This window comes from Coregonus lavaretus (genome assembly GCF_964263955.1).
Source record: "Coregonus lavaretus genome assembly, contig: HAP1_SCAFFOLD_333, whole genome shotgun sequence".
Classification (NCBI taxonomy): Eukaryota; Metazoa; Chordata; class Actinopteri; order Salmoniformes; family Salmonidae; genus Coregonus; species Coregonus lavaretus.
Genome location: NW_028164623.1, coordinates 346,612 through 368,259, shown reverse-complemented (window position 1 = coordinate 368,259; position 21,648 = coordinate 346,612). Strand labels below are relative to the sequence as shown.

At 45.8% G+C, this 21,648-nt stretch overlaps 1 protein-coding gene across 1 annotated transcript in view; it reads right to left on the bottom strand.

The window, feature by feature from the left end:
* Positions 1 to 16,638: 16,638 nt before the first annotated feature.
* The window catches only part of LOC311116843 (highly divergent homeobox-like), a 50,655-nt gene continuing 45,645 nt past the window's right edge, over positions 16,639 to 21,648 (bottom strand). Inside the window, exons 4-10 of the mRNA XM_084191879.1 lie at positions 20,448 to 20,501; positions 20,157 to 20,303; positions 19,829 to 20,027; positions 19,665 to 19,747; positions 17,877 to 17,969; positions 17,545 to 17,667; positions 16,639 to 17,386 (exon numbers count right to left, since the gene is read on the bottom strand). Of these exons, the coding sequence (XP_084048005.1) occupies positions 17,123 to 17,386; positions 17,545 to 17,667; positions 17,877 to 17,969; positions 19,665 to 19,747; positions 19,829 to 20,027; positions 20,157 to 20,303; positions 20,448 to 20,501 (963 nt within the window). The 3' untranslated portion in view covers positions 16,639 to 17,122. The remainder of the gene's footprint in view (positions 17,387 to 17,544; positions 17,668 to 17,876; positions 17,970 to 19,664; positions 19,748 to 19,828; positions 20,028 to 20,156; positions 20,304 to 20,447; positions 20,502 to 21,648) is intronic.

Below are 21,648 nucleotides of genomic sequence, written 5' to 3'. Positions count from 1 at the left end.
AATTCAGTTAAGGATTTCACCCATCACAGGCAAACAAACAGCGAGGAGAGGAGAGGAGGAGAGAAGAGGAGAGGAGAGGAGAGGAGAGGAGAGGAGAGGAGAGGAGAGGAGAGGAGAGGAGAGGAGAGGAGAGGAGGAGAGCACATGGGGGGAGGAGAGGAGAGCACAGGGGGGAGGAGAGCACAGGGGGAGAGAAGAGGAGAGCACAGAGGGAGAGGAGGGGGAGAGGAGAGCAGAGCACAGGGGGAGAGATTAGATTAGTTTATTAGTCACACGCACAGGCTCGCAGATGTAATTGCAGGGTACAGTGAAACTCTCCAACTGGTCAAAAAGAGAAGTAAAAAACAACAATACATATCTATACATATTTGCAACTGTAACAATGAATTGTCCAATTGGGCGGTGGGGGCCGTAGCTGCCTAGTGGTGGCTATTAAACAGACTGTCTGGGGGGTAGAATCGATTGTCCAGTCTGACAGTTTTCAATGATGCTCCTATACTGTCCACATCTGACTGATGGAAGCAGGGAGAACAGATGCTCCTATACTGTCCACATCTGACTGATGGAAGCGGGGAGAACAGATGCTCCTATACTGTCCACATCTGACTGATGGAAGCGGGGAGAACAGATGCTCCTATACTGTCCACGTCTGACTGATGGAAGCGGGGAGAACAGGCCGTGGCTCAGGTGGCTGAAGTCCTTGATGATCTTGGCCTTCTTGCGACACCTGGTGCTGTATGTGTCCTGGCAGCCCCGTTGATGAGGATAGGGACGTGCCCAGCCTAGTTCCTCCTGAGGTCCATATAGGAAAGGGGGGAATAGAGTTAGAGGAGATAGGCAAGAAGAGTGGTGGGGGGGCATCATACTATGTAGATAGAGATGAGAGAAGAGTGGTGGTGGTGGGGGGGCATCATACTATGTAGATAGAGATGAGAGAAGAGTGGTGGTGGGGGGGGGCATAGGGCGGCAGGTAGCTTAGTGGGTAAGAGCGTTGTGCCAGTAACCGAAAGGTCGCTGGTTCTTATCCCCGAGCCGACTAGGTGAAAAATCTGTCGATGTGCCCTTGAGCAAGGCACTTAACCCTAATTGCTCCTGTAAGTCGCTCTGGATAAGAGCGTCTGCTAAAATGACAAAAAAAAAAAAAAAAAAAAAAAAAAAAAAAAAAAATCATACTATGTAGATAGAGATGAGAGAAGAGTGGTGGGGGGGGGGGCATCATACTATGTAGCTAGAGATGAGAGAAGAGTGGTGGGGGGGCATCATACTATGTAGATAGAGATGAGAGAAGAGTGGTGGGGGGGCATCATACTATGTAGATAGAGATGAGAGAAGAGTGGTGGGGGGGGGGCATCATACTATGTAGATAGAGATGAGAGAAGAGTGGTGGGGGGGCATCATACTATGTAGATAGAGATGAGAGAAGAGTGGTGGTGGGGCATCATACTATGTAGATAGAGATGAGAGAAGAGTGGTGGGGGGGGCATCATACTATGTAGATAGAGATGAGAGAAGAGTGGTGGGGGGGCATCATACTATGTAGATAGAGATGAGAGAAGAGTGGTGGTGGGGGGGGGGCATCATACTATGTAGATAGAGATGAGAGAAGAGTGGTGGTGGGGGGGGGGGGCATCATACTATGTAGATAGAGATGAGAGAAGAGTGGTGGTGGGGGGGCATCATACTATGTAGATAGAGATGAGAGAAGAGTGGTGGGGGGGGCATCATACTATGTAGATAGAGATGAGAGAAGAGTGGTGGGGGGGGGCATCATACTATGTAGATAGAGATGAGAAAAGAGTGGTGGGGGGGGCATCATACTATGTAGATAGAGATGAGAGAAGAGTGGTGGGGGGGCATCATACTATGTAGATAGAGATGAGAGAAGAGTGGTGGTGGGGGGGGGGGGCATCATACTATGTAGATAGAGATGAGAGAAGAGTGGTGGTGGGGGGGGCATCATACTATGTAGATAGAGATGAGAGAAGAGTGGTGGGGGGGGCATCATACTATGTAGATAGAGATGAGAGAAGAGTGGTGGGGGGGGGCATCATACTATGTAGATAGAGATGAGAAAAGAGTGGTGGGGGGGGCATCATACTATGTAGATAGAGATGAGAGAAGAGTGGTGGGGGGGCATCATACTATGTAGATAGAGATGAGAGAAGAGTGGTGGTGGGGGGGGGGCATCATACTATGTAGATAGAGATGAGAGAAGAGTGGTGGTGGGGGGGGTCATCATACTATGTAGTTAGAGATGAGAGAAGAGTGGTGGGGGGGGGCATCATACTATGTAGATAGAGATGAGAGAAGAGTGGTGGGGGGGGCATCATACTATGTAGATAGAGATGAGAGAAGAGTGGTGGGGGGGGGGGCATCATACTATGTAGATAGAGATTAGAGAAGAGTGGTGGTGGGGGGGGGGGGGCATCATACTATGTAGATAGAGATGAGAGAAGAGTGGTGGGGGGGGCATCATACTATGTAGATAGAGATGAGAGAAGAGTGGTGGGGGGGGGCATCATACTATGTAGATAGAGATGAGAGAAGAGTGGTGGGGGGGGCATCATACTATGTAGATAGAGATGAGAGAAGAGTGGTGGTGGGGGGGGGGCATCATACTATGTAGATAGAGATGAGAGAAGAGTGGTGGGGGGGGCATCATACTATGTAGATAGAGATGAGAGAAGAGTGGTGGGGGGGGCATCATACTATGTAGATAGAGATGAGAGAAGAGTGGTGGGGGGGGGCATCATACTATGTAGATAGAGATGAGAGAAGAGTGGTGGGGGGGGCATCATACTATGTAGATAGAGATGAGAGAAGAGTGGTGGGGGGGGCATCATACTATGTAGATAGAGATGAGAGAAGAGTGGTGGTGGGGGGGGGGGCATCATACTATGTAGATAGAGATGAGAGAAGAGTGGTGGGGGGGGGCATCATACTATGTAGATAGAGATGAGAGAAGAGTGGTGGGGGGGCATCATACTATGTAGATAGAGATGAGAGAAGAGTGGTGGTGGGGGGGGGCATCATACTATGTAGATAGAGATGAGAGAAGAGTGGTGGGGGGGGGCATCATACTATGTAGATAGAGATGAGAGAAGAGTGGTGGGGGGGGGGGCATCATACTATGTAGATAGAGATGAGAGAAGAGTGGTGGGGGGGGCATCATACTATGTAGATAGAGATGAGAGAAGAGTGGTGGGGGGGGCATCATACTATGTAGATAGAGATGAGAGAAGAGTGGTGGGGGGGGGGGCATCATACTATGTAGATAGAGATGAGAGAAGAGTGGTGGTGGGGGGGGGGGGGGGCATCATACTATGTAGATAGAGATGAGAGAAGAGTGGTGGTGGGGGGGGGGCATCATACTATGTAGATAGAGATGAGAGAAGAGTGGTGGTGGGGGGGGCATCATACTATGTAGATAGAGATGAGAGAAGAGTGGTGGGGGGGGGCATCATACTATGTAGATAGAGATGAGAGAAGAGTGGTGGGGGGGCATCATACTATGTAGATAGAGATGAGAGAAGAGTGGTGGGGGGGGCATCATACTATGTAGATAGAGATGAGAGAAGAGTGGGGGGGGGGGCATCATACTATGTAGATAGAGATGAGAGAAGAGTGGTGGGGGGGGGCATCATACTATGTAGATAGAGATGAGAGAAGAGTGGTGGTGGGGCATCATACTATGTAGATAGAGATGAGAGAAGAGTGGTGGGGGGGGCATCATACTATGTAGATAGAGATGAGAGAAGAGTGGTGGTGGGGGGGGGGGGCATCATACTATGTAGATAGAGATGAGAAAAGAGTGGTGGGGGGGGCATCATACTATGTAGATAGAGATGAGAGAAGAGTGGTGGGGGGGCATCATACTATGTAGATAGAGATGAGAGAAGAGTGGTGGGGGGGGCATCATACTATGTAGATAGAGATGAGAGAAGAGTGGTGGTGGTGGGGGGGCATCATACTATGTAGATAGAGATGAGAGAAGAGTGGTGGGGGGGGGCATCATACTATGTAGATAGAGATGAGAGAAGAGTGGTGGGGGGGGGCATAATACTATGTAGATAGAGATGAGAGAAGAGTGGTGGGGGGGGCATCATACTATGTAGATAGAGATGAGAGAAGAGTGGTGGTGGGGGGGGGGCATCATACTATGTAGATAGAGATGAGAGAAGAGTGGTGGTGGGGGGGGGGCATCATACTATGTAGATAGAGATGAGAGAAGAGTGGTGGGGGGGGCATCATACTATGTAGATAGAGATGAGAGAAGAGTGGTGGGGGGGGGCATCATACTATGTAGATAGAGATTAGAGAAGAGTGGTGGTGGGGGGGGGGGGGCATCATACTATGTAGATAGAGATGAGAAAAGAGTGGTGGGGGGGGCATCATACTATGTAGATAGAGATGAGAGAAGAGTGGTGGGGGGGGCATCATACTATGTAGATAGAGATGAGAGAAGAGTGGTGGGGGGGGCATAATACTATGTAGATAGAGATGAGAGAAGAGTGGTGGGGGGGGCATCATACTATGTAGATAGAGATGAGAGAAGAGTGGTGGGGGGGGCATAATACTATGTAGATAGAGATGAGAGAAGAGTGGTGGGGGGGGGCATCATACTATGTAGATAGAGATGAGAGAAGAGTGGTGGGGGGGGCATCATACTATGTAGATAGAGATGAGAGAAGAGTGGTGGGGGGGAGGGGTCATCATACTATGTAGATAGAGATGAGAGAAGAGTGGTGGGGGGGCATCATACTATGTAGATAGAGATGAGAGAAGAGTGGTGGGGGGGGGGGGGGGTCATCATACTATGTAGATAGAGATGAGAGAAGAGTGGTGGGGGGGCATCATACTATGTAGATAGAGATGAGAGAAGAGTGGTGGGGGGGGGGGGTGTCATCATACTATGTAGATAGAGATGAGAGAAGAGTGGTGGGGGGGAGGGGTCATCATACTATGTAGATAGAGATGAGAGAAGAGTGGTGGGGGGGCATCATACTATGTAGATAGAGATGAGAGAAGAGTGGTGGGGGGGGGGGGGGTCATCATACTCCATAGATAGAGATGAGAGAAGAGTGGTGGGGGGGGCATCATACTATGTAGATAGAGATGAGAGAAGAGTGGTGGGGGGGGGGGGGGGGTCATCATACTATGTAGATAGAGATGAGACAATAATATTTTGATACAAGTTATTTTTTTCATTTCCCTTCACCAATTTGGATTATTTTTTGTATGTCCATTACATGAAGTCCAAATAAAAAATCCATTTAAATTACAGGTTGTAATGCAGCAACATAGGACAAACGCCAAGGGGGATGAATACTTTTTCAAGGCACTGTATATCCCCTGTCGCAGGCCGAAACCGAGGCCAGGGGTTCATACGTCCCTCCACTTTGCCCGCCTCTTCGGGTTTCTTTTTTGTGAAGAAGAAAGACGGAGGTCTGAGCCCTTGCATTAATTATCGAGCACTGAACAAGTGGACAATACGTCATAGTTATCCTCTACCCCTCATTCCATCTGTAATCGAGTCAATGCATGGGGCGCACTTCTTCACAAAATTAAATCTCCGGAGTGCGTACAACCTGGTGCGTGTCCGAGAGGGGGACGAGTGGAAGACATCATTCAGCACAACCACGGGGCATTACGAATACCTGGTGATGCCGTACGGTTTGATGAATGCTCCATCCGTCTTCCAGTCCTTTGTGAACAAGGTGTTTCGGGACATGCTTGGTCACGATGTGGTGGTCTACATCGATGACATTCTGGTGTACTCCGCTACGCATGCCGAGCATGTGTCCCGGGTTCGCAGAGTGCTGGGCTGACTGTTGGAACATGACCTTTATGCCAAGGCAGAAAAGTGTCTGTTTTTCCAACAGTCCGTCTCCTTCCTCGGATACCGCATTACCACCTCAGGTGTGGAGATGGAGGGAGACCGCATTTCAGCCGTGCGTAATTGGCAGACTCCAACCACGATTAAGGAGGTGCAGCGCTTCCTTGGCTTTGCCAACTACTATCAGAGGTTTATCCGGGGCTTTGGCAAGGTCGCAGCTCCCATCACAGAAGAGAGGCCCATAGATCACACCCCCATACTCCAGGCCTCCTGCATTGTTGCGCCGGTAGTATGCGGACATAGAGCGGACGTTACGCACCGAGCCATCTCCACCTCAGTGTCCAGCTGGGCTGCTGTACGTGCCGGCTCTTGTCCGGGACCGTCTGATCTATTGGGCACACACGTCCCCCTCCTCTGGTCACCCAGGTATCGGTCATACAGTGCGCTGTCTGAACGGGAAGTACTGGTGGCCTACTTTGGCTAAGGACGTGAGGGTGTATGTCTCCTCCTGCTCGGTGTGCGCCCAGAGTAAGGCACCTAGGCACCTCCCAGTGGGTAAGTTACAGCCCTTACCAGTTCCACAACGACCATGGTCGCACTTGTGTATTGACTTCCTTACTGATCTTCCCCTCTCTCAAGGTAACACCACCATCCTGGTCGTTGTGGACCGCTTTTCCAAAGCCTGCCGCCTCCTTCCTCTGCCCGGTCTCACCACGGCCCTGCAGACTGTGGTGGCCCTGTTTACACACGTCTTCTGGCACTACAGGGTGCCAGAGGACATAGTGTCTGACCGGGGTCCCCAGTTCACATCCAGGGTCTGGAAGGCGTTCATGGAACGTCTGGGGGTCTCGGTCAGCCTGACCTCTGGTTTCCACCCCGCGTCTAATGGGCAGGAGGTGAATCAGGATGTGGATAGGTTCCTGTGGTCCTACTGCCAGGACCGGCCAGGGGAGAGGTCGGTGTTCTTGCCTTGGGCCGATTTATGCCCAGAACTCTCTCTGCCTTGTTCAGGCAGGATTCGGTGTTCGTCGTCACTGGCCTTCTAGCCACTGCCACTCCTCATCTCATCATTCCATTTGTTTTGTCTTGTTTATTACACACACCTGGTTCATATCCCCTCATCAGTACCTGTATAAGTGTTCCCTCTGCCCCCTTGTCTTTGTGTGTGATTGTTCATTGTAGAGGATATACAGTGAGGGAAAAAAGTATTTGATCCCCTGCTGATTTTGTATGTTTGCCCACTGACAAAGAAATTATCAGTCTATAATTTTAATGGTAGGTTTATTTGAACAGTGAGAGACAGAATAACAACAAAAAAATCCAGAAAAACGCATGACAAAAATGTTAGAAATTGATTTGCATTTTAATGAGGGAAATAAGTATTTGACCCCCTCTCAATCAGAAAGATTTCTGGCTCCCAGGTGTCTTTTATACAGGTAACGAGCTGAGATTAGGAGCACACTCTTAAAGGGAGTGCTCCTAATCTCAGTTTGTTACCTGTATAAAAGACACCTGTCCACAGAAGCAATCAATCAATCAGATTCCAAACTCTCCACCATGGCCAAGACCAAAGAGCTCTCCAAGGATGTCAGGGACAAGATTGTAGACCTACACAAGGCTGGAATGGGCTACAAGACCATCGCCAAGCAGCTTGGTGAGAAGGTGACAACAGTTGGTGTGATTATTTGCAAATGGAAGAAACACAAAAGAACTGTCAATCTCCCTCGGCCTGGGGCTCCATGCAAGATCTCACCTCGTGGAGTTGCAATGATCATGAGAACGGTGAGGAATCAGCCCAGAACTACACGGGAGGATCTTGTCAATGGTCTCAAGGCAGCTGGGACCATAGTCACCAAGAAAACAATTGGTAACACACTACGCCGTGAAGGACTGAAATCCTGCAGCGCCCGCAAGGTCCCCCTGCTCAAGAAGGCACATATACAGGCCCGTCTGAAGTTTGCCAATGAACATCTGAATGATTCAGAGGAGAACTGGGTGAAAGTGATGTGGTCAGATGAGACCAAAATGGAGCTCTTTGGCATCAACTCAACTCGCCGTGTTTGGAGGAGGAGGAATGCTGCCTATGACCCCAAGAACACCATCCCCACCGTCAAACATGAAGGTGGAAACATTATGCTTTGGGGGTGTTTTTCTACTAAGTGGACAGGACAACTTCACCGCATCAAAGGGACGATGGACGGGGCCATGTACCATCAAATCTTGGCTGAGAACCTCCTTCCCTCAGCCAGGGCATTGAAAATGGGTCGTGGATGGGTATTCCAGCATGACCATTTTTTTTTTTTTTTTTTTTTTTTTTTCACCTTTATTTAACCAGGTAAGCCAGTTGAGAACAAGTTCTCATTTACAACTGCGACCTGGCCAAGATAAAGCAAAGTAGTGCAATAAAAACAACAGAGTTACATATGGGGTAAAAAAAACATAAAGTCAGAAAATACAACAGAAAATATATATACAGTGTGTGCAAATGTAGCAAGTTATGGAGGTAAGGCAATAAATAGGCTATAGTGCAGAATAATTACAATAGTATTAACACTGGAATGCTAGATGTGCAAGAGATTATGTGCAAATAGAGATACTGGGGTGCAAAAGAGCAAAATAAATAATATAGGGATGAGGTAGTTGGGTGGGCTAATTTCGGATGGGCTGTGTACAGGTGCAGTGATCGGTAAGGTGCTCTGACAACTGATGCTTAAAGTTATTAAGGGAGATAAGAGTCTCCAGCTTCAGAGATTTTTGCAATTCGTTCCAGTCATTGGCAGCAGAGAACTGGAAGGAATGGCGGCCAAAGGAGGTGTTGGCTTTGGGAATGACCAGTGAGATATACCTGCTGGAGCGTAGACTACGGGTGGGTGCTGCTATGGTGACCAATGAGCTAAGATAAGGCGGGGATTTGCCTAGCAGTGATTTATAGATGGCCTGGAGCCAGTGGGTTTGACGACGAACATGTAGTGAGGACCAGCCAACAAGAGCGTACAGGTCACAGTGGTGGGTAGTGTATGGGGCTTTGGAGACAAAACGGATGGCACTGTGATAGACTACATCCAATTTGCTGAGTAGAGTGTTGGAGGCTATTTTGTAAATTACATCGCCGAAGTCAAGGATCGGTAGGATAGTCAGTTTTACGAGGGCATGTTTGGCAGCATGAGTGAAGGAGGCTTTATTGCGAAATAGGAAGCCGATTCTAGATTTAACTTTGGATTGGAGATTCTTTATGTGAGTCTGGAAGTTGAGTTTACAGTCTAACCAGACACCTAGGTATTTGTAGTTGTCCACATACTCTAGGTCAGACCCGTCGAGAGTGGTGATTCTAGTCGGGTGGGCGGGTGCCAGCAGCGTTCGATTGAAAAGCATGCATTTAGTTTTACTAGTGTTTAAGAGCAGTTGGAGGCTACTGAAGGATTGTTGTATGGCATTGAAGCTCGTTTGGAGGTTTGTTAACACAGTGTCCAATGAAGGGCCAGATGTATACAAAATGGTGTCGTCTGCGTAGAGGTGGATCAGAGAGTCACCAGCAGCAAGAGCGACATCATTGATATACACGGAGAAAAGTGTCGGCCCAAGAATTGAACCCTGTGGCACCCCCATAGAGACTGCCATAGGTCCAGACAACAGGCCCTCCGATTTGACACACTGAACTCTATCTGAGAAGTAGTTGGTGAACCAGGCGAGGCAGTCATTTGAGAAACCAAGGCTATTTAGTCTGCCAATAAGAATGCGGTGGTTGACAGAGTCGAAAGCCTTGGCCAGGTCGATGAAGACGGCTGCACAGTACTGTCTATTATCAATCGCGGTTATAATATCGTTTAGGACCTTGAGCGTGGCTGAAGTGCACCCGTGACCAGCTCGGAAACCGGATTGCATAGCGGAGAAGGTACGGTGGTATTCGAAATGGTCGATGATCTGTTTGTTAACTTGGCTTTCGAATACTTTCGAAAGGCAGGGCAGGATGGATATAGGTCTGTAGCAGTTTGGATCTAGAGTGTCACCCCCTTTGAAGAGGGGGATGACCGCGGCAGCTTTCCAATCTCTGGGGATCTCAGACATTATGAAAGAGAGGTTAAACAGACTAGTAATAGGGTTAGCGACAATTTCAGTGACCCAAAACACACGGCCAAGGCAACAAAGGAGTGGCTCAAGAAGAAGCACATTAAGGTCCTGGAGTGGCCTAGCCAGTCTCCAGACCTTAATCCCATAGAAAATATGTGAAGGGAGCTGAAGGTTCGAGTTGCCAAACGTCAGCCTCAAAACCTTAATGACTTGGAGAAGATCTGCAAAGAGGAGTGGGACAAAATCCCTCCTGAGATGTGTGCAAACCTGGTGGCCAACTGCAAGAAACGTCTCTGCAGAGGATAAGTTCATTAGAGTTACCAGCGCTATGATGAAACTGGCTCTAATGAGGACTGCCACAGGAAAGGAAGACCCAGAGTTACCACTGCTGCAGAGGATAAGTTCATTAGAGTTACCAGCGCTATGATGAAACTGGCTCTAATGAGGACCGCCACAGGAAAGGAAGACCCAGAGTTACCTCTGCTGCAGAGGATAAGTTCATTAGAGTTACCAGCGCTATGGTGAAACTGGCTCTAATGAGGACCGCCACAGGAAAGGAAGACCCAGAGTTAACTCTGCTGCAGAGGATAAGTTCATTAGAGTTACAGTGGGGAAAAAAAGTATTTAGTCAGCCACCAATTGTGCAAGTTCTCCCACTTAAAAAGATGAGAGAGGCCTGTAATTTTCATCCTAGGTACACGTCAACTATGACTGACAAATTGAGATTTTTTTTCCCAGAAAATCACATTGTAGGATTTTTAATTAATTTATTTGCAAATTATGGTGGAAAATAAGTATTTGGTCACCTACAAACAAGCAAGATTTCTGGCTCTCACAGACCTGTAACTTCTTCTTTAAGAGGCTCCTCTGTCCTCCACTCGTTACCTGTATTAATGGCACCCGTTTGAACTTATTATCAGTATAAAAGACACCTGTCCACAACCTCAAACAGTCACACTCCAAACTCCACTATGGCCAAGACCAAAGAGCTGTCAAAGGACACCAGAAACAAAATTGTAGACCTGCACCAGGCTGGGAAGACTGAATCTGCAATAGGTAAGCAGCTTGGTTTGAAGAAATCAACTGTGGGATCAATTATTAGGAAATGGAAGACATACAAGACCACTGATATTCTCCCTCGATCTGGGACTCCACGCAACGTCTCACCCCGTGGGGTCAAAATGATCACAAGAACGGTGAGCAATAATCCCAGAACTACACGGGGGGACCTAGTGAATGACCTTAGGAGAGCTGGGACCAAAGTAACACAGCCTACCATCAGTAACACACTACGCCGCCAGGGACTCAAATCCTGCAGTGCCAGACGTGTCCCCCTGCTTAAGCCAGTACATGTCCAGGCCCGTCTGAAGTTTGCTAGCGTGCATTTGGATGATCCAGAAGAGGATTGGGAGAATGTCATATGGTCAGATGAAACCAAAATAGAACGTTTTGGTAAAAACTCAACTCGTTGTGTTTGGAGGACAAAGAATGCTGAGTTGCATCCAAAGAACACCATACCTACTGTGAAGCATGGGGGTGGAAACATCATGCTTTGGGGCTGTTTTTCTGCAAAGGGACCAGGACGACTGATCCGTGTAAAGGAAAGAATGAATGGGGCCATGTATCGTGAGATTTTGAGTGAAAACCTCCTTCCATCAGCAAGGGCATTGAAGATGAAACGTGGCTGGGTCTTTCAGCATGACAATGATCCCAAACACACCGCCCGGGCAACGAAGGAGTGGCTTCGTAAGAAGCATTTCAAGGTCCTGGAGTGGCCTAGCCAGTCTCCAGATCTCAACCCCATAGAAAATCTTTGGAGGGAGTTGAAAGTCCGTGTTGCCCAGCGACAGCCCCAAAACATCACTGCTCTAGAGGAGATCTGCATGGAGGAATGGGCCAAAATACCAGCAACAGTGTGTGAAAACCTTGTGAAGACTTACAGAAAACGTTTGACCTGTGTCATTGCCAACAAAGGGTATATAACAAAGTATTGAGAAACTTTTGTTATTGACCAAATACTTATTTTCCACCATAATTTGCAAATAAATTCATTAAAAATCCTACAATGTGATTTTCTGGATTTTTTTTTCTCATTTTGTCAGTCATAGTTGACGTGTACCTATGATGAAAATTACAGGCCTCTCTCATCTTTTTAAGTGGGAGAACATGCACAATTGGTGGCTGACTAAATACTTTTTTCCCCCACTGTACCAGCGCTATGATGAAACTGGCTCTAATGAGGACCGCCACAGGAAAGGAAGACCCAGAGTTACCACTGCTGCAGAGGATAAGTTCATTAGAGTTACCAGCGCTATGATGAAACTGGCTCTAATGAGGACTGCCACAAGAAAGGAAGACCCAGAGTTACCACTGCTGCAGAGGATAAGTTCATTAGAGTTACCAGTGCTATGATGAAGCTGGCTCTAATGAGGACCGCCACAGGAATGGAAGACCCAGAGTTACCTCTGCTGCAGAGGATAAGTTCATTTGAGTTACCAGCACTATGATGAAACTGGCTCTAATGAGGACCGCCACAGGAATGGAAGACCCAGAGTTACCACTGCTGCAGAGGATAAGTTCATTAGAGTTACCAGCGCTATGATGAAACTGGCTCTAATGAGGACCGCCACAGGAATGGAAGACCCAGACTTACCACTGCTGCAGATGATAAGTTCATTAGAGTTACCAGCGCTATGATGAAACTGGCTCTAATGAGGACCGCCACAGGAAAGGAAGACCCAGAGTTACCTCTGCTGCAGAGGATAAGTTCAATAGAGTTACCAGCCTCAGACATTGCAGCAGACCCAGTGGTGGAAAAACACTTTAGTCGTTATTTGGGGTATCTGTACTTTACTATTTATATTTTTGCCAACTTTTACTTCACTACATTCCTAAAGAAAATTATGTACTTTTTACTCCATATATTTTCCCTGACACCCAAAAGTACTCGTTACATTTTGACAGGAAAATGGTCCAAAATGGTCCAATTCACTCACTTATCAAGAGAACATCCCTGGTCATCTCTACTGTCCCTGATCTGCTTAATATAAGGAATTTGAAATGGTTTATACTTTTACTTTTGATACTTAAGTACATTTGAGCAATTCCATTTACTTTTGATACTTAAGTATATTTAAAACCAAATACTTTTAGACTTTTACTCAAGTAGTATTTCACTGGGTGACTTTCACTTTTACTTGAGTCATTAAGGTATCTTTACTTTTACTAAAGTATGACAATGGAGTACTTTTTCCACCACTGCTAATGAGGACCGCCACAGGAATGGAAGACCCAGAGTTACCTCTGCTGCAGAGGATAAGTTCATTAGAGTTAACTGCACCTCAGAAATTGCAGCCCAAATAAATGCTTCAGAGTTCAAGTAACAGACACATCTCAACATCAACTGTTCAGAGGAGACTGTGTGAATCAGGCCTTCATGGTCGAATTGCTGCAAAGAAACTACTACTAAAGGACACCAATAAGAAGAAGAGACTTGCTTGGGCCAAGAAACACGAGCAATGGACATTAGACCGGTGGAAATCTGTCCTTTGGTCTGATGAGTCCAAATTTGAGATTTTTGGTTCCAACCACCGTGTCTTTGTGAGACGCAGAGTAGGTGAACGGATGATCTCTGCATGTGTGAAGCATGGAGCATGGAGGAGGAGGTGTGATGGTGTGGGGGTGCTTTGCTGGTGACACTGTCTGTGATTTATTTAGAATTCAAGGCACACTTAACCAGCATGGCTACCACAGCATTCTGCAGTGATACGCCATCCCATCTGGTTTGCGTTTAGTGGGACTATCATTTGTTTTTCAACAGGACAATGACCCAACACACTTCCAGGCTGTGTAAGGGCTATTTTACCAAGAAGGAGAGTGATGGAGTGCTGCATCAGATTACCTGGCCTCCACAATCCCCTGAGAGTGAAGGAAAAGCAGCCAACAAGTGCTCAGCATATGTGGGAACTCCTTCAAGACTATTGGAAAAGCATTCCAGGTGAAGCTGGTTGAGAGAATGCCAAGAGTGTGCAAAGCTGTCATCAAGGCAAAGGGTGGCTATTTGAAGAATTTCAAATATAAAATATATTTTGATTTGTTTAACTCCCTACATGATTCCATATGTGTTATTTCATAGTTTTGATGTCTTCACTATTATTCTACAATGCAGAAAATAGTAAAAATAAAGAAAAACCCTTGAATGAGTAGTTTTTCCAAACTTTTGACTTGTACTGTAACTCATATAGAATTCTCCCACCACAGAACTCTCCTATAGAACTCTCCCACCACACAACTCTCCTAATAGACCTATCCCACATCACTCTCCTATAGAACTCTCCTACACAACCTACCACAGAACTTTCCTATAGAACTCTCTCACCACAAATCTCTCCCACAGAACCCACCACATAACTCCCTATAGAACTCTCCCACCACATAACTCCTATAGAACTCTCCCACCACATAACTCCTATAGAACTCTCCCACCACATAACTCCCTATAGAACTCTCCCACCACATAACTCCCTATAGAACTCTCCCACCACATAACTCCCTATAGAACTCTCCCACCACATAACTCCTATAGAACTCTCCCACCACATAACTCCCTATAGAACTCTCCCACCACATAACTCCCTATAGAACTCTCCCACCACATAACTCCCTATAGAACTCTCCCACCACATAACTCCCTATAGAACTCTCCCACCACAGAACTCCCTATAGAACTCTCCCACCACATAACTCCCTATAGAACTCTCCCACCACATAACTCCTATAGAACTCTCCCACCACATAACTCCTATAGAACTCTCCCACCACATAACTCCCTATAGAACTCTCCCACCACATAACTCCCTATAGAACTCTCCCACCACATAACTCCCTATAGAACTCTCCCACCACATAAATCCCTATAGAACTCTCCCACCACATAACTCCCTATAGAACTCTCCCACCACATAACTCCCTATAGAACTCTCCCACCACATAACTCCCTATAGAACTCTCCCACCACATAACTCCCTATAGAACTCTCCCACCACATAACTCCCTATAGAACTCTCCCACCACATAACTCCCTATAGAACTCTCCCACCACATAACTCCCTATAGAACTCTCCCACCACATAACTCTCCTATAGAACTCTCCCACCACATAACTCCCTATAGAACTCTCCCACCACATAACTCTCCTATAGAACTCTCCCACCACATAACTCCCTATAGAACTCTCCCACCACATAACTCCCTATAGAACTCTCCCACCACATAACTCCCTATAGAACTCTCCCACCACATAACTCCTATAGAACTCTCCCACCACATAACTCCCTATAGAACTCTCCCACCACATAACTCCTATAGAACTCTCCCACCACATAACTCCCTATAGAACTCTCCCACCACATAACTCCTTATAGAACTCTCCCACCACATAACTCCCTATAGAACTCTCCCACCACATAACTCCCTATAGAACTCTCCCACCACATAACTCCCTATAGAACTCTCCCACCACATAACTCCCTATAGAACTCTCCCACCACATAACTCCCTATAGAACTCTCCCACCACATAACTCCTTATAGAACTCTCCCACCACATAACTCCCTATAGAACTCTCCCACCACATAACTCCCTATAGAACTCTCCCACCACATAACTCCCTATAGAACTCTCCCACCACATAACTCCCTATAGAACTCTCCCACCACATAACTCCTATAGAACTCTCCCACCACATAACTCCCTATAGAACTCTCCCACCACATAACTCCTATAGAACTCGCCCACCACATAACTCCCTATAGAACTCTCCCACCACATAACTCCCTATAGAACTCTCCCACCACATAACTCCCTATAGAACTCTCCCACCACATAACTCCCTATAGAACTCTCCCACCACATAGCTCCCTATAGAACTCTCCCACCACATAACTCCCTATAGAACTCTCCCACCACATAACTCCTATAGAACTCTCCCACCACATAACTCCCTATAGAACTCTCCCACCACATAACTCCCTATAGAACTCTCCCACCACATAACTCCCTATAGAACTCTCCCACCACATAACTCCCTATAGAACTCTCCCACCACATAACTCCCTATAGAACTCTCCCACCACATAACTCCTATAGAACTCTCCCACCACATAACTCCCTATAGAACTCTCCCACCACATACCTCCCTATAGAACTCTCCCACCACATACCTCCCTATAGAACTCTCCCACCACATAACTCCCTATAGAACTCTCCCACCACATAACTCCCTATAGAACTCTCCCACCACATAACTCCTATAGAACTCTCCCACCACATAACTCCCTATAGAACTCTCCCACCACATAACTCCCTATAGAACTCTCCCACCACATAACTCCCTATAGAACTCTCCCACCACATAACTCCTATAGAACTCTCCCACCACATAACTCCCTATAGAACTCTCCCACCACATAACTCCCTATAGAACTCTCCCACCACATAACTCCCTATAGAACTCTCCCACCACATAACTCCCTATAGAACTCTCCCACCACATAACTCCCTATAGAACTCTCCCACCACATAACTCCCTATAGAACTCTCCCACCACAGACCTTCCCAACAACACCATCCACACCTGCAGAGGAACAGACAGCCAGTCGAGTAACAGACATTCTGGATGGTAACAGACAGTAACAGACATTCTGGGCAGAGTAATAACAGACAGAGTCGTCAGGTCAGTTATTATGGAGTCTGTTTATTGTTGTGTCTGGAACCTGACCAGACAAGGCAGAGTGATATGTAATAGAAAAGGCATTGGTAGACCAGCACAGTTAGTTTAGGATCCATCCACAGGCCCGGGGTTAGTATAGGATCCATCCACAGGCCCGGGGTTAGTATAGGATCCATCCACAGGCCCGGGGTTAGTATAGGATCCATCCACAGGCCTGGGGTTAGTATAGGATCCATCCACAGGCCTGGGGTTAGTTTAGGATCCATCCACAGGCCCGGGGTTAGTTTAGGATCCATCCACAGGCCCGGGGTTAGTTTAGGATCCATCCACAGGCCCGGGGTTAGTTTAGGATCCATCCACAGGCCCGGGGTTAGTTTAGGATCCATCCACAGGCCCGGGGTTAGTTTAGGATCCATCCACAGGCCCGGGGTTAGTTTAGGATCCATCCACAGGCCTGGGGTGTGGAGTGTGTTTGTGTGTGTCAGTAGTCACTCTGGTCCGGTCTCAGTCTCTAGTTCCTCTGATACAGACGACTCGTTGAGCTCAGCAATCAATGAACCGTCTTCGTTTATAGTGACCAATGGGAGGTCTTTGTTGGGGTTGACCAATGGTGTCTCGTCGTTGCTCCCGGCAGCCAACGGGGACTCGTGATTGGCTGCAGATTGTGTTGTTGTGGAGATTGAGTTGGTTCCTCCCTCTGGACTCATGTCCCAGTCCTGATCTGAAGGCTGAGGTAGGCTGGCTAGGAGCTCCTATACACACACACACACACACACACACACACGGTGACCCAGGTAGGTAGAGGACACACACACACACACACAGTCAGAAACACACTATGCTGTTTCAGAATTATTGTGTGTGTTGTGTGTGTGTATAAGTGTGTGTAAGTGACAGTGTGTGAGTGTACCTGTTGTCTGTCCAGGTTGTTGGTCCGTATGGCGGTCAGAAGACTCTTGGTGAAGGTCTCCAACTCATTATATCTCTGATTCTGGTTCTGTAGCTGACTCTCCAAATACTGCACCTCCTCCAGCTGAAACACACACACACACACACACACACACACACGCACACACACACACACATGGCACACTTCAGGTCGCAGTTGTAAATGAGAACTTGTTCTCAACTGGTTTACCTGGTTAAATAAAGGTGAAATAAATAAATAAAAAATAAACATGGCACACTGGGCTACACACATCAGGGTGTGGGGGTGTGGGGGTGTGGGGGTGTGTTCCTCACCTTAAACTCCAGGAGGTTCTGCATGTTTTCCATATCAGATCCGACCATCTCAACACCATCCTCCTCATCATCATCATCAATCACCTCTATCTTCTGTTAGGAAACACAACCCTATACAATCAGTGGCTAAATCTCAACGCTCTTCATTATATCCCAATTTTGACAGTGTATTGTACTAGTGTATCTCTAGTGTAATAACAGTGTATTGTACTAGTGTAACAGTGTATTGTACTAGTGTATCTCTAGCGTAATAACAGTGTATTGTACTAGTGTATCTCTAGTGTAATAACAGTGTATTGTACTAGTGTATCTCTAGTGTAATAACAGTGTATTGTACTAGTGTAATAACAGTGTATTGTACTAGTGTAATAACAGTGTATTGTACTAGTGTAATAACAGTGTATTGTACTAGTGTATCTCTAGTGTAATAACAGTGTATTGTACTAGTGTATCTCTAGTGTAATAACAGTGTATTGTACTAGTGTAATAACAGTGTATTGTACTAGTGTATCTCTAGTGTAATAACAGTGTATTGTACTAGTGTAATAACAGTGTATTGTACTAGTGTAATAACAGTGTATTGTACTAGTGTAATAACAGTGTATTGTACTAGTGTAATAACAGTGTATTGTACTAGTGTAATAACAGTGTATTGTACTAGTGTAATAACAGTGTATTGTACTAGTGTAATAACAGTGTATTGTACTAGTGTATCTAGTGTAATAACAGTGTATTGTACTAGTGTAATAACAGTGTATTGTACTAGTGTAATAACAGTGTATTGTACTAGTGTAATAACAGTGTATTGTACTAGTGTATCTCTAGTGTAATAACAGTGTATTGTACTAGTGTATCTCTAGTGTAATAACAGTGTATTGTACTAGTGTATCTCTAGTGTAATAACAGTGTATTGTACTAGTGTAATAACAGTGTATTGTACCTGTGTATCTCTAGTGTAATAACAGTGTCTCTAGTGTAATAACAGTGTATTGTACTAGTGTAATAACAGTGTATTGTACCAGTGTATTGTACTAGTGTAATAACAGTGTATTGTACTAGTGTAATAACAGTGTATTGTACTAGTGTAATAACAGTGTATTGTACTAGTGTATCTCTAGTGTAATAACAGTGTATTGTACTAGTGTATCTCTAGTGTAATAACAGTGTATTGTACTAGTGTAATAACAGTGTATTGTACTAGTGTATCTCTAGTGTAATAACAGTGTATTGTACTAGTGTAATAACAGTGTATTGTACTAGTGTAATAACAGTGTATTGTATTAGTGTAATAACAGTGTATTGTACTAGTGTATCTCTAGTGTAATAACAGTGTATTGTACTAGTGTAATAACAGTGTATTGTACTAGTGTAATAACAGTGTATTGTACTAGTGTAATAACAGTGTATTGTACTAGTGTAATAACAGTGTATTGTACTAGTGTATCTCTAGTGTAATAACAGTGTATTGTACTAGTGTATCTCTAGTGTAATAACAGTGTATTGTACTAGTGTAATAACAGTGTATTGTACCTGTGTATCTCTAGTGTAATAACAGTGTATCTCTAGTGTAATAACAGTGTATTGTACTAGTGTAATAACAGTGTATTGTACTAGTGTATTGTACTAGTGTAATAACAGTGTATTGTACTAGTGTAATAACAGTGTATTGTACTAGTGTAATAACAGTGTATTGTACTAGTGTATTGTACTAGTGTAATAACAGTGTATTGTACTAGTGTAATAACAGTGTATTGTACTAGTGTAATAACAGAGTGTATACTGCAGTACCACGTTGTGAGCCATGGGGGCGCTGCTGCTCTCCTCCTCTACTCCTTCCTCTTCTTCTCTCTGGTACGAATCACTGGTCCCATCTAAATACAACAACACCGTCACACTGGACACTGCTACTGGGGTCGGTTGTGTGTGTGTGTGTGTGTGTGTGCGTGTCTCACCCTCGGACAGACAGAAGGACGCTCCATCGTTTAGGTTGTCTCCCAGCTCTGGCGTTCTAAGCCCCTCCCCATCGGAACTCAGCGTAGAGGGAGACTCCTCCCCTTCCTGTGAAGTCAGGAACACGGCCGGCCCACCTTTAGGGGGCGGGATCTCGATGCCCATCAGACGGTACTTCCTCCTCCGATTCCCGATCCACGTCTATCAATCAAACAAACAGCACAACATATAATATACTGTTAAGATCCACGTCTGTCAATCACCCAAATACTGTTAGAACACCCAACTACAGCTGATACAGCTGAGAGGAAGCCTCTGATTGGTTGCTACCTTGACTATCTCAGTGTCTACGTTGAGCTGATTGGCTGCTGCGTTGATCTTCTCTCTGCAGACAGAACCCAGACTGGTCATCCCTCGGTCCCAGTACCGCTTCAACTGGACCAGGTCCACATCACTGAACTGGGTTCTGTCCTGTAGCTACCCACACACACACACACACACACACACACACACACACACACACACACAACATTATAGACACATTAAAGATCATGGAACAGTATAGATGGTGTGATGGTGACAGTGCTCTAATCTCCTACAGACTGCTAGATGAAGACATACAGTTCTCTTCCTGGAGTTACTGAGGAGCCACGGAGCAGAGGGACTGACTGGAACCTAGAGAGGAGGAAGGAGGGAAGAGAGGAGAGAGGAGAGGAGACGAGAGGAGGAGAGAGGAGACAGGAGGAGAGTTACTGATGAGCTACGGAGCTGAAAGGCTGACTAGAACCTAGACAGATAACAGAAAAACTGTTTCAGTAAAGAGCTGTTATTCCTATCTCCTACCTATATGCTGGGTCCTGCAGTAGGTGAAGTCTGTAGCGTTGTACTAACTGGGTAGTAATATTAGTACTACAGTAGTATTACCTGTACACAGAGTCCTGCAGTAAGTGGAGGTCTGTAGTGTAGTAGTAGTATAGTAGTAGTAGTAGTAGTCTGTAGAGTTGTAGTAACTGGATAGTAGTAATGTAGTAGTTGTATTAGTATTAACCCCTACCTTTATACTAGGGGAGGTCTGTAGTGTTGTAGTAACTGGTTAGTAGTAGTAGTAGTATTAACACCTACCTTTATACTAGGGGGGGTCTGTAGTGTTGTAGTAACTGGGTAGTAGTAGTAGTAGTAGTAGTAGTAGTAGTAGTAGTAGTAGTAGTAGTAGTAGTATTAACCCCTACCTTTATACTAGGGGGGGGTCTGTAGTGTTGTAGTAACTGGTAGTAGTAGTAGTAGTAGTAGTAGTAGTAGTATTAACCCCTACCTTTATACTAGGGGGGTCTGTAGTGTTGTAGTAACTGGGTAGTAGTAGTAGTAGTAGTATTAACCCCTACCTTTATACTAGGGGGGGTCTGTAGTGTTGTAGTAACTGGATAGTAGTAGTAGTAGTAGTATTAACCCCTACCTTTATACTAGGGGAGGTATGTAGTGTTGTAGTAACTGGATAGTAGTAGTAGTAGTAGTAGTAGTAGTAGTAGTATTAACCCCTACCTTTATACTAGGGGAGGTCTGTAGTGTTGTAGTAACTGGATAGTAGTAGTAGTAGTAGTAGTAGTAGTAGTATTAACCCCTACCTGTATACTAGTGAAGGTCTGTAGTGTTGTAGTAACTGGTTAGTAGTAGTAGTAGTAGTAGTAGTAGTAGTATTAACCCCTACCTTTATACTAGGGGGGGTCTGTAGTGTTGTAGTAACTGGATAGTAGTAGTACTAGTAGTAGTAGTATTAACCCCTACCTTTATACTAGGGGAGGTCTGTAGTGTTGTAGTAACTGGA